The sequence below is a fragment of the Staurois parvus genome, unplaced genomic scaffold (genome assembly GCF_062004578.1).
Source record: "Staurois parvus isolate SC_StPar_1 unplaced genomic scaffold, SC_StPar_1.0 ptg000011l, whole genome shotgun sequence".
NCBI lineage: Eukaryota > Metazoa > Chordata > Amphibia > Anura > Ranidae > Staurois > Staurois parvus.
Genome location: NW_028317807.1, coordinates 14,594,268 through 14,607,458, shown reverse-complemented (window position 1 = coordinate 14,607,458; position 13,191 = coordinate 14,594,268). Strand labels below are relative to the sequence as shown.

The 13,191-nt window shown below is 41.2% G+C and overlaps 1 protein-coding gene across 1 annotated transcript in view; it reads left to right on the top strand.

The window, feature by feature from the left end:
• The window catches only part of NDUFS1 (NADH:ubiquinone oxidoreductase core subunit S1), a 55,535-nt gene that overhangs the window by 8,664 nt on the left and 33,680 nt on the right, over positions 1-13,191 (top strand). Inside the window, exons 2-4 of the mRNA XM_089670987.1 lie at positions 3,987-4,054; positions 7,441-7,532; positions 12,771-12,878. Coding sequence (XP_089527113.1) covers positions 3,991-4,054; positions 7,441-7,532; positions 12,771-12,878 — 264 coding nt within the window. The 5' untranslated portion in view covers positions 3,987-3,990. The remainder of the gene's footprint in view (positions 1-3,986; positions 4,055-7,440; positions 7,533-12,770; positions 12,879-13,191) is intronic.

Here is a 13,191-nt window from a genome sequence, read left to right as displayed (position 1 = left end):
GGACTGGTTGAAAGTGTTGTGGTCAGATGAGACCAAAATCGAGCTCTTTGGCCTCAACTCGCTGTGTTTGGAGGAGGAATAATGCTGCCTATGACCCCAAGAACACCATCCCAACTGTCAAACATGGTGGTGGAAACATTCTGCTTTGGAGGTGTTTTTCTGCTAAGGGGACAGGACAACTGCAATGCATCAAAGGGACGATGGACGGGGCAATGTACTGTCAAACCTTGGGTGAGAACCTTCTTCCCTCAGCCAGGGCATTGAAAATGGGTCCTGGATGGGTGTTCCAGCATGACAATGACCCAAAACACACAGCCAAGGTAACAAAGGAGTGGCTCAAGAAGAAGCACATTAAGGTCCTGGAGTGGCATAGTCAGTCTGCACACCTTAATCTGATTGAAAATCTGTGGAGGGGGCTGAAAGTTCAAGTTGCTGAACATCAGTCAGCAAACCTTAATAACTTAGAGAGGGTCTGCCAAGAGGAGTGGGCCAAAATCCCTCCTAAGATGTGTGCAAACCTGGTGGCCAACTACAGGAAACGTCTGACCTCTGTGATTGCCAACAAGAGATTTTCCACCAAGTACTAAGTCATGTTTTTGTGAAGGGGATCAAATACTTATTTCCCTCATGAACATGCAAATCAGTGCATAATTTGTTAGACATGCATTTCTTTTGAATTATTTGTTGCTATTCTGTCTCTCAGTGTTACAATACTCCTACCATTCGATTTTTAGACTGATCATTTCTTTGTGAGTGAGCAAACCTTCAAAATCAGCAGGGGATCAAATACTTATTTCCTTCACTCTAAACCCCCCAAACATTGTATATTTTCTGAAAGCAGAGACCCTAGAGCATAAAATAGCTGTAGGTCCAATTTTTTATGTCACACTAAATTAAAAGATTACAAACGTCTAGGAAACACATTTTCATTAAAAAATACACTTAAGTTATTTTTAGGGTAACAAAAAGGAATAAATTATCCAATTTTTTTTGTATAATATAAAAGACGAGGTTGCAGTGAGTAAATAGATATCCAACATGTCAAACCTTAAATTTGAGTGCACTCCTAAAACGACAAAAAACTTTAGTACCCTATATTTTCTATAGGCGATACTTTTAAAGCCCCTTATAGGTCATCAGTATAGTGTACGGAGGAGGTCTGGTGCTAGAATTATTGCTCTCATTCTGGCATGCGCGGTGATATGTAATGTGTATCGCAATCGTTGTTTTCATGTGTAGGCGCTCGAGTATGTGCTTTTACGTTTGTGCGTGTACATATGTGGGGGTGGGGGGCCTTGAAAAATTTGGGGGTGCTATATGCTTGGGTGTAACTTCCATTTAAAAAAAAAAATTACTTTTTTAGTTTTTTTTTTAATCCCATATGGGACAAAAAGTCCCCTATGTGATGATTTTTGGTGACAGGTTCTCTTTTTTTGAGACATGCAGGGTCTAAAAGACCCTGCAAGTCTCCCCTGTACAATGGGAATCTGTCGAACTGGGACCCGGAAGTGACGTCACATCACATCTGGATCAGGAGAGGGAAGCAGATGTGTCCGCTCTCTTCCTCCCTGCCCTATACCACATCCCGCGGCATCCACCGAACCAGTCTTGGGCCCGCAGCAGGGCTAAGGGCAAAAAAAAACTACCTGCCCGACGCCCAGAACTACATGTCCCAGGCGTCGGGCAATAGGAGTTGGACATCCCTAGTGTATCACTAATAGTTGTGGTAAATGTAAAGGAAATTGTACAGAGACTGTACAATCAGATTGTATGCTGTGTGACAAGCCAAGTCTAGATCAAGCTCTGTACTAGCTAATGTTTTTGTGTTTTTTTGTTTTTTTTTTTATTTAGTTTTTTTTTTTTCTTTTTACAGAAACCTTTTTTTTTTTTCTTTTTCTGGAGAAAAATACAATGAGGGGGATTTATTAAATGTGGAGCAGACAGAATTTGAAGCAGTTGTGCATGACAACCATTTACCTTCTATAGTTCACATTAGATGCAGTCCAGTGTGGGGTTTTTTTCTGTATCAAAAATGCATTCACAGTGTTTTCCATGTATTTCAGTAGCCCTAGTTCACACCAGTGCAGCCAGTTTCTGGTTCCGGAAAAAAAGTAGAACATGCTGCATCTTTTCTGCACAGAACTGTACTAGAACACAGCAAACTGCATCAAAACTGCACCGTAACGGAGTATGGTGTGAACTGTAAGCAAAAACATCCAGTCACTTCTGACATCATTGCTTACTATATGTGAAATCTGTGAATGATCACAGAGGTCACATGGTACAAGGCTATTCACAACAGCCTTGTACCATGTGACAAGCTGTGACCAATCACAACTCACACAGTAGTTCTCAATGGCTGCAAGAATGCAGCCAGAGAGAAGGAGAAATGATTGCTTTTACAGCCTTTATGGGTGTAAAAGCAATCCGTGTAAAAAAAAAAAAAATCTTCATCACTCCCCACAAGTAGTACAGTGTCACCATGGTGACACTGTACTGCTAGGGTGACAGTATGTAAAAAAAAAACCATAATAATATAAAAATGTAAAAAAAAGTTTAAAAATTATAATTTTTGGTTATAAACTAATTTGGGTTATTTTTTTTTTTTTTACTTAAAAGATAACGGAATACATTTTGCCCAAGATTTATGATGAAATATTTATTTGCAAACTTTTATATGAAAAACACTTTTTTGACCAGCCCAAGGAGTAAGGTCTAAATATAATTGGTAAAGGGAGCGCTTCTACATGTATAATGCTGCTTTCTTCACAGGCTAGTTATTTTGGCCTGCAACAACAAGGCAACTTGCATATTTGGAAATAGGCAAACAATGGCAGCCCCCATTATCCTTCATGACAACCCCTTGGAGAGTGAGAAAGTTGTACACTGTGTTCAGTCAGTTCAGACCATTAGCCTTGCTGTTGTGATATGTGAGAGCATTGTAACTGTCAACACTATGTTACCTGCCAAAGGATTTCCAGTTCTGTACAGGTAGTCTTGTGATTTACACACAACTTCCACATCACACAGCCACTGCATATTGGATGTACCATTCTCAATGTTTTCTTAAAAGCTAACAGATACAAATAATGTTCTCATAAGATCAGGCAACCCTTCCCTGACTGAGGCAAATCTTACTTCATTTGTGTCTCACGCCATCCCACCCCAGACACTAAATCTCAGTGGAAGGGTTTCTGCAAGAAAGGCAGTGCGGCCAGTCTAGAAAGCAGTGGGCAGGACGAGGTATGACCAGAGGCTGATTGACAAGCTAAAGACTGCTAATTTAGGGTCCATGCATGCTGGGCTTAAAAAAAAAAATGCTGGTTCTTTTTTCAGAAGAGCGTTTTGTACAGAAAGTGGTTCTAAAGGTAGATGTTTTCTTAACTTACTGCACAGGTGTCAAACTGGCAGCCCTCCAGCTTTTGTGGAACTACAAGTCCCATGGTACATTGCAAGGCTGACAGTTACAAGCATGACTCTCAAGGCAGAGGCATGATGAGACTTCCAGTTCCTCAACAGCTGGAGAGCCATCAGTTTGACACCCCTGCCTTAATGCATTCTATGCATTAAGAAAGCCTTCCCCCCTCCCTCACACACACACACCAGGAGCTCCTCCTTATACCTGCGCCCTAAATCCAGCGCTGTGCCAATCCAGAGCAGTGGCTCTCTCCTCTATTCTTCCCCATCATTGGAGGTCGAAAAAGCAAGGGGAGTCAGGAGGTCTGGCTGGAGACCTTAGAAGAGGAGAATCGGGGATGCACTGTGCAGAACCACTGCACAGAGCAGGTAAGTATGAAATGTTTATTATTTCAAATAAAAATCCTTTTAGAATCACTTTCATTTTTAATTGGCAATAATGTTAATGCAAGCCAAAGGTTTGAAAAAATAAATTTTGACATACACAAATCTATCTTCTGCGAAAAACTTATTTGACATCGTGAGAAAGCATTATTGTTAAAACCCTACTTTTTTTTATTTTCTTTTAGCACAATGCTGCGATTGCCTATAATTCAAAGGGCTTTAGCAAGTGCTGCCCAAGTGACTACAAATAATGGTAAGTATTTGTATCATTTTGTTTATTCCTGTTATTGTACACAACAAAGTAAAACATTTTTTAACTTGTTTTGTTGAAATAAAAGTAACAGCATAGTATAGACATGTACAGGAGATTTCTTGTTGCATACGAAGACCATGTCTGTGCGGCGATAAACCAGTAGAAACTGTAACTCAACCAGTAACTCGTTTGTCAATCGCATACTGTCTCTTTTTTTATATGGGTCAAAAGGTAGCATTGTCCACAGAAGTCAAGCCTCCCACACTTCATTAAATTTATTTCAACAGTTTCTATTAATATAGATAATTTATTTTATATGGGATTATTTGATAAACCAAAAGATTGATGAAGATTAGGTGGAGCTGATTGCATTCACCTTAAAGCAAATGACTTACAGATATTCTTGAGGTTGCCTCAAGAATATCTGTATATAGTGGGCCACAACTCCTCATTTAGGATACCAAGCAGGCAAGTCTCCGGGAAGCAGAGAATGGGCATTGTAATCAGGGATGACAAGCCTGTCACCTGGGGCTAAAAAGTGCTGATTACAGGGCATGAACCTTTTCAGTTAGATGAAGCCTGGCTGTCGATGACATCGCAGAGAGTTTGTGTGGGACAACTGACTTATTTTGTGTAGACGGGTCAGTGTCAGATACTTTTGGAGTATACTGTGCAGTTGAATGAGTTTGTTATTGACAGCCAGAGATACTGAAAAATCGGATTTCCAAATACATTCCAAATCTTCAGATGTTAAGGACAACATTAGTTTTTGCCACCTATCCTTAACTTGCTAAGGTTGTATAAAGTAGTTGAGAGTATAAGGTGGACATCAGCCCCTTTGACCCCTGAGATTTAATAGCCCCAGCTGTAGTGTATTTGGATGTTAAAATGTTTGAGGCCTAAAATTGGGTATTTAAGGCTTGTCTGGGTTGTGAATAACAATAGAAGAATCCCATTTGGAAACCAAACGTTGGGCATAGGTACATGGCTGATTAACACATAAATCAGACAGGATCAACACCCCCTAGTCCCCCAAACTGCTGTATTTGGTATGGAGGTTAACAGGGATAGCACTAAGTTATTCGAAAAGTAAGACAATATCCTGAAGGTCTCCATAGGGAGCATTATTCTTGACTTCCAACCAACTGACACCCTCTGATGAATCATGTTAATGTGTGCAGTCCAAGGTGGGGACTTGTTTTTGTGGCTTTATTGAAAAGGATTTTTACCAAAAGTGACGTTGTCGGAGTGTGGCTCTTGTGTTTTTTTTGCTTTGTTTTTTTATTTTTCCCCCTCTACATTCATCTCAGAGTGGAGACAACTCCTTTTTGCGTGGCACTCAAATCTGAAGAGAGACAGCGGGTAATAGAATTTTAGGAGCAGAGGATGATCCTACATATTTTACCATTTGGTTAGAATATGGGCAGGACAACATTAATCGCTATTTTTCAAAGCCACACAGGGTTTTTTTCTTTTACTTACTAGGGCCCCTTGACTGCATAGACCTTTTTTTTTTTTTTTTTTTTTTGAAAGAGTGGACTTCACTTTTAACTTTTAAAGTGTTACTAAACCCATAACTCTGCATTCAGTATATCTATATATAAAATGGTAATTGAGCGCTGGGAACATGAATATAAAGCCACTAGCATAAGAGGTAACCTTTGGAACCCAGTGGAAAATATAAAAGAGTATCTAGCGCTAATAAAAATAATAATAATAAAATCAAATGAAAAAATCAGATACATAAGTTGCACAATAGCATATGTGAAGATAACTCAGTCCATATTACGTGGTGAGATAAAGTGATTATGTGCAATTGTCCAAACAATCCATGATCAGGGATAACCGTGACTCTTGTGTTCTTGTGAATGTACAAATAATGCACTAACCAGATAGCGCATAAAGTGCGCGTGGAGCAATTAAGACCTGCTCCTGGTGCTCTGGACTTGTGATACCAGGAAGATGTCATCTGCAGGTTAGCCACTAGATGTCATCAATCCAGGTGTATTCGTAAGCCATCCACCATAAAAATCATCAGCGGGGGAGGGCGGAGTCACACATCACTCCAAACCAACAGGAACCTTCAAAAGCGGGCTCCCATGGAAATGATGAGCCCCAAAAAAGCTTCTGATGGTGTAGTATTTCTTTAATTAGCAAAATTTCAGCATGTACAGATAAGGGATAAAACTTACATCCAGGATAAGATCTGGCCACCAGGGTGTCAGTCAGCATAGCCTTGTGGTATAAGTACACAGGTCAGGGGCACCTTCCTAACGCGTTTCGTGTAAATAACACTTCCTCTGAGGAAATTTTGCTAATTAAAGAAATACTACACTATCAGAAGCTTTTTTGGGGCTCATCATTTCCATGGGAGCCCGCTTTTGAAGGTTCCTGTTGGTTTGGAGTGATGTGTGACTCCCCCCTCCCGCGCTGATGATTTTCCTGGTGGATGGCTTACGAATACACCTGGATTGATGACATCTAGTGGCTAACCTGCAGATGACATCTTCCTGGTATCACAAGTCCAGAGCACCAGGAACGGGTCTTAATTGCTCCACGCGCAGTTTATGCACTATCTGGTTAGTGCATTATTTGTACATTCACAAGAACACAAGAGTCACGGTTATCCCTGATCATGGATTGTTTGGACAATTGCACATAATCACTTTATCTCACCACGTAATATGGACTGAGTTATCTTCACATATGCTATTGTGCAACTTATGTATCTGATTTTTTTCATTTGATTTTATTATTATTATTTTTATTAGCACTGCATACTCTTTTATATTCACTATATCTAGTCTCCCATAGTACACAGAACATGGAAATGCAATTATTTTAGTAAATATAAACTGCTAAATACCTTTTCTCATCAGCAGTATATAGCAGTCTTGTGACTTCCGTCAGAGTCTAGCCCAGCACTGGTTAAAGCTTGTAGGAGGAGTTTTCATTCTCACTTGACTGTCCTATGACTCTGCATGACCCCTGACCCACTGTCTGGACAGCACTGATTAGCCCTTTGCTGATCACAGGCACCCACAAAATAAACTTTCTAGCGATACACACCAAACTGAGCATGTGCAGAGTGCCTCCTTGGGCTCTGTTCTATCAGCAGGTGGACTGGGGACAATAAAAGACAGGGACGATCAGAGAAGACAGGATCAAACATCCTGTTTACACAATGCAGAGGATTAACCCCTTAGGTTTCACAGTGAGTATATGCTTTACTGCATATACAGACTGATTTTACTGTTGTGGGTTTAATAACACTTTAAGGGTTGTACTGTTTTATATCCCTCCTATATTGAGACATTTTATTTCTATTTTATTATATATTGCCTGCATTGCCCCATGTTTATTGCATATCTTCCTATGTATTTCAGTACGCACTACCACTACAGCTGCAAGCAACCTATTGGAGGTGTTTGTGGATGGCAAACCTGTAATGGTTGAGCCAGGCACCACTGTGCTGCAGGTAATATATGCTTGTTTAGTTTTCTAGTGCTTTTTATCAATAAAATATTGTAGTAGGGAAAATGATGTAACATTTTATATTAAAAAAAGTTTGAAGTAGTTGTAAACCTCCTATGTGAAATATGATCGAAACATATGCCTTTGTGTGTACTTGTCTCAGTTAACTTGTTTCCGACCGCAGATAGCCGAATGACGGCTGCACTGCGGCCGGCCAGTTCTGAGTGGACGTCATATGACGTCCTCCCAGAACACGCTCTCCTGCGCGCCCCAGGGCGCGTGCACCCGGCGATCTCCGTGATCGCTGTGTCCCACGGACACAGCTGATCACGTGATGTGGTAAAAGGCCAATCACAGCGGCCTTTTACCACGTGATCAGCGGTGTCCAATGACACGCTGATCAGAGGGAAATGCAAGTGCCGGTTCTCGGCTGCACTTTCCTCACGCTGTCAGATCGTGAGGAAAGTACTGCCGAGAACCGGCAGTTGTCAGAGCGCGGATCGGCACCGATCATCAGGGCACTGATGATCAGTGCCCTGATGATCGGTGCCCAGCAGTGGCACCCGCAAGTTCCGCCCACCTGTGCCCAGCAGTGCGCCCACTAGCTCCGCCCACCTGTGCCCAGCAGATCACCCACCTGTGCCCAGCAGTGCACCCACCTGTGCCACTCTGTAGTGTCACACACCTGTGCCCAGAAGTGCCACCTACCTGTGCCCAGCAGTGCCACCCACCTGTGCCCACCCACCTGTGCCCACCAGTGCCACCCACCTGTGCCCACCCACCAGTGCTGCCCACCAGTGCAGCCCAGCAGTGCTACCAGTCAGTGCCACCAGTCAGTGTCCAGCGGTTGTGCCAGTCAGTGCCGCCAGTCAGTGCCCAGCAGTGATAACCAGTCAGTGCCGTCTATCAGTATCCATCATCAGTGTCACCTATCAGTGCCGCCTATCAGTGCTGCATATTAGTGCCGCCTATCCGTGACACCTCATTAGTGCTGTCTATCCGTGCCGCCTATCCGTGCCACCTCATTAGTACTGCCTATCTGTGCCGTTTAGTGCTGCCTATCAGTGCCGCCTATCAGTACCCATCAGTGCTGCCTCATCAACGCACATCAGTGAAGGAGAAAAATTACCTGTTTGAAAAATTTTATAATAGAAACAAAGAAACTTTTTTTTTTTTCAAATTTTTTGCAATTTTTTTATTTATAGCGCAAAAAGTAAAGCGCCCAGTGACGATTAAATACCACCAAAAGAAAGCTCTATTTGTGAGAAAAAAATGATCAAAATTTCATATGGGTACAATGTTGCATGACCGCGCAATTGTCAATCAAAGTGCGGCAGCGCTGAAAATTGGCCTGGTTAATAAGGGGGTATAAGTGCCTAATAGGCAAGTGGTTAAGAGCTCTAAGTGTCATTTTTGTCCGCTGCGTCGTTCCTTTGCTATCAGCATGAATCAATTCTGACAAGTTTTCCTGACATCAAGAGAAAAACGGTGACAGGGGAAGAACCTCCCTCCAGCAGATTGACAGCCTCAGCTCTGCTCCTGTGTGCTGTGGGGAGGGGGGGGTGTCTCTTCCCTGCAGTCAGATTTGAGCTCTCCTCGCTGATCTCTGCAACATGTAATTTGATCTTTCCACCCTTTTCTTCTGAAATCAAAGACAAGCTTTATAAATTCAGAACTTTGAACAGATGTAGAGAAGAGAAGACTGCAGATATAAACAAGTGTAACTTACAGTCATGGACAAAAATATTGCCACCCCTGCATTTCTGTAAGATAATGCACCACTTCACTCAAAAAATTGTTGCAATTACAAATGGTTAGGCATTCTTATGTTTATGTCTATTGTTTGTATTGGTAAGACACAAAAAAGTGGAGAAACCAAAAGCCAAATCTGACACATTCTATGCAAACCCCAAAAATGGATTGTACAATATTATTGGCATGTTCTCAAAATTGTAAGAAATAATTGCATTCCAAGTTTGTGATGCTCCTGTAATTTGTAATTAAACTCACCTGTATTAATTAACAGGTGCTGACAATATAGAAAGCACACTGGCAACCAGTTAAAATGGTGAACAATCGACTTAGGCTGGCCATACATTATACAATTATCTTCCAATTTTCTGCCCAATTTCCTTTAGATTTACCTTCAACTGTGTAGTGCAAGGGCCTGCCTAATTGGATACAACTGAAAGTGTTGTTTAGGTTTGTCCTCCTATTATATGGTTTTTGGTAAATCTAAACCAAAAAACTCCAGATAATTGTATAATGTATGGCCAGCCTTAACCTTTCTGTTGTTTCTTGTGCCACATGGAGCATGAAAAGAAAGAGCAAAGAAATGTTTGTGGATTTGAGAACAAAAATTGTGGAAAAGCATGGACAATCTCAAAGTTACAAGTCTCTCCATAGATCTTAAAGCGATTCTAAAGGTTCATTTTTGTTTTTTGTAAAATAACAAACATGTTCATACTTACCTGCTGTCTGCAGTGGTTTTGCACACAGCAGCCCCAATCCTCTTTTTCTTGTCCCCTGCAGGCTCTCCTGGACCCTTCCTCCTGTCATGTGCCCCCAGAGCAAGCAGTTTGCTATGGGGGCACCCGCTGCTCCGTGTGTCCATTCACACACGGAGCCACGGCTTGGCACCCCCCCCTTCTCATTGGCTGGCTGACTGGCTGTGATTGACAGCAGAGGGGCCAATGGCTCGCCTTGCAGTCTCAGCCAATGAGGAGGCAGAGACCGGGGACAGCTGAGGCAGTCGTTCACATTGCTAGATCGCGTTGGAGCTCAGGTAAGTATTGAGGGGACTGGAGGCACTGCTGCACGCCAAAGGTTTTTTACCTTCATGCATAGAATGCATGAAGGTAAAAAACCTTGAGCCTTTACAACCACTTTAATGTTCCTGCTTCCACTGTGTGCAACATTGTCAAGAAGAAGCACTGTAGCTAATCTCCCTGGACGTGGACGAAAGAGAATAGTTGATCAAAAATTGCAATGAAGGATTGTTCGAATGGTGGCTAAAGAACCTCAATCAACTTCCAGACAAATTCAAGCTGACCTTCAGGAACAGTGTACAACTGTGTCAGCTCGCACTGTACGTTACCATCACAATGAAAAGGGATGCTACGGTAGGAGACCCAGGAGGAGCCCCTGCTGATGCAGAAACCTAAAAAAGCCAGACTGGAGTTTGCCAAAACTTAACCCGAGGAAGCCAAAATTCTTTTGGGAAAATGGGCAGCTAGACGAAACAAAATTACAGCTTTTTGGTAAAGCCCATCATTCTACTGTTTTTCAGAAAAATAAACGAGGCCTTTAAAGAAAAGTATTCAGTCCCTATAGTCAAACATGGTGGAGGTTCACTGATGTTTTGGGGTTGCTTTGCTGCTTCAGGCACTGGATGTCTTGACTGTATGCATGGCATTATGAAATCTGACGCAGACCTAACTTTCGGACACTGGGCCCTACATTGCACATCAGAATTCTTTGGTAATCTTCAGAGGTCATGGGTCTTACAGCAGGACAATGACCCAAAGCACACATCAGAAAGCACCCAGAAATGGTTTCAGACAAAGCGCTGGAGAGTACTGAACTGGCCAGTAATGAGTCCAGATCTCAATCCCATAGAGCACCTGTGGAGAGATCTCAAAACAGCAGTTGGGGAAAAGAAACCCTTCCAATCTGAGAGACCCGGAGCAGTTGGCGAAAGAAGATTGGCGCAAAGTTCGAGTAGAGGTGAAATAAACTCATTGATGGTTACAGGAAGTTATTAATTTCAGCTATTTTTTCCAAGGGGTGTGATACCAAATATTAATTTGAGGGAGCCAATAATATTGAGTCCATTTTTGAAGTTTTAGCTTTTTGTTTCTCCACTTTTTTGTTTCATACCAATACAAACAAAACAAATAAACATGAGAATGCCGGAACATTTGTAATTGTAAGAATCTTCTGGGTGAAGTGGTGCATTATCTGACAGAAATGTGGGGGTGCCAATATTTTTAGCCATAACTGTGTATGTATGAGGATTTGTTTCATCTGTGTATTGCCTGAGACTAGTCACCTCACTGGGTATATGTAAGGGTTTACAACCACTTTAAAGCAGAGTTAAAAGTTTATAGCTTAGACACAAATGCTCCCTACCCCCCAGTCATGTCATTGACATACAACCACAGGCCTTAGATGGGACATACAGTATATTTGGATCTCTGCTCTGCAACCCTGCACAACCACACAGGCTAGTGGGAGATGGCAAATATTACCAGAATCTGAGTAGGTACCAGAGCTGAAGACTGCATGAAGGCTGATTGTACATTTTGTGTTTTTATATCAATGAAGGTGTCTGGGCTATTGGGGCTGTTATATGTAAACTTTACTTTCCACATAACATGTTGCACCAAATTATCCACAAATAAAAAGATCCTAAAGGCAAAGTTGTTTGTTTTTTGCCATCTGTATCACATTAGGGAGATTTTCCTTCACTTCCTGCCCCATAGCCAAAACGGGAAGTGAGAGGAAATTTCTTCAAAATGAGGGAATCCCTGGTTGCCACCCAGTTCACAAGAACTAGTGTACCCATTGGACGATTTCTCTTCTATTTCTCTTCTGGGGACAACCAGAAATGTTTAATTTTCCTTTACTCTCACTTTCAATGATGACAAATACAGAGGGCAAATCTTCCTAATGGGGACACAGCAATAAAATATGACAAGTGTTCCAATACCTCTCCACTCTATCCAAAACTAAAGAAAATGCCTTTAGATATACTCTTTTTTTAACTTATGGGTTAGCTGCTATTTTGTAGCATTTTCCTTCTTTTACAAAATAGGTGCTTCCAAGTAGGGGTAGAAGAAGAGCTGGGAGTTTTATATTGGTGAGCACTCACTGGGGTGTACCCAAGAGATAACTTGTAAATGAGATGCCTACCTAGTGTTCCCCTATAACTCTAATATTATTAATTATTATAAGAAATTTTGATATATTTTAAATTAAAAATGAGATTTTGTATAACGTTGAATTATGAATAGATGTACAAGTTTATTCTGGTCTCATGCCAAGAACATTAATATTTTAAATCCTTACAAAGTGCCTTTTTTTTTCTTTTTTTTTTCTTTTTTTTTCTTGCCTGTTTTGCATGTAGTATATATTAACGTTTCTCTTACATAATTTATTTTATCTGTATTTTAAAATATGTTTCCCATAATAACAATGCATTTGTAGTGTTTTTTTTAATTATTATTTTATTCATATTTAGGCATGTGAAAAATTGGGTGTACAGATACCTCGATTTTGCTACCATGAGCGTTTGTCAGTGGCTGGGAACTGTCGCATGTGTTTGGTAGAAATTGAGAAAGCCCCCAAGGTCTGTATCTCTATATGTTCAATGTACCGGATGTACCAAATGTTATCTAACTTGTGACCGGTAGTTTTAAAGGGTTTTGTTGACCGTATATGTAAGCGTGTAGTGATTTGTTTAGAGAAGTATGGATTTCCTTTTTTCTTTTTTTTTTTTTATCCTATTGCTTGTGAGCTGCTAGTACATACACACATTTCCAGCCCTCTGAGACATGCACCCTTTCTGTTAAAATCAAGGTAAATACCTGTGGAGGGGCTACAGTCTTGTTTATATTTTCATGCCAACAATCTTGTCTTCTCCTCTGTTTAATGTTGACTCT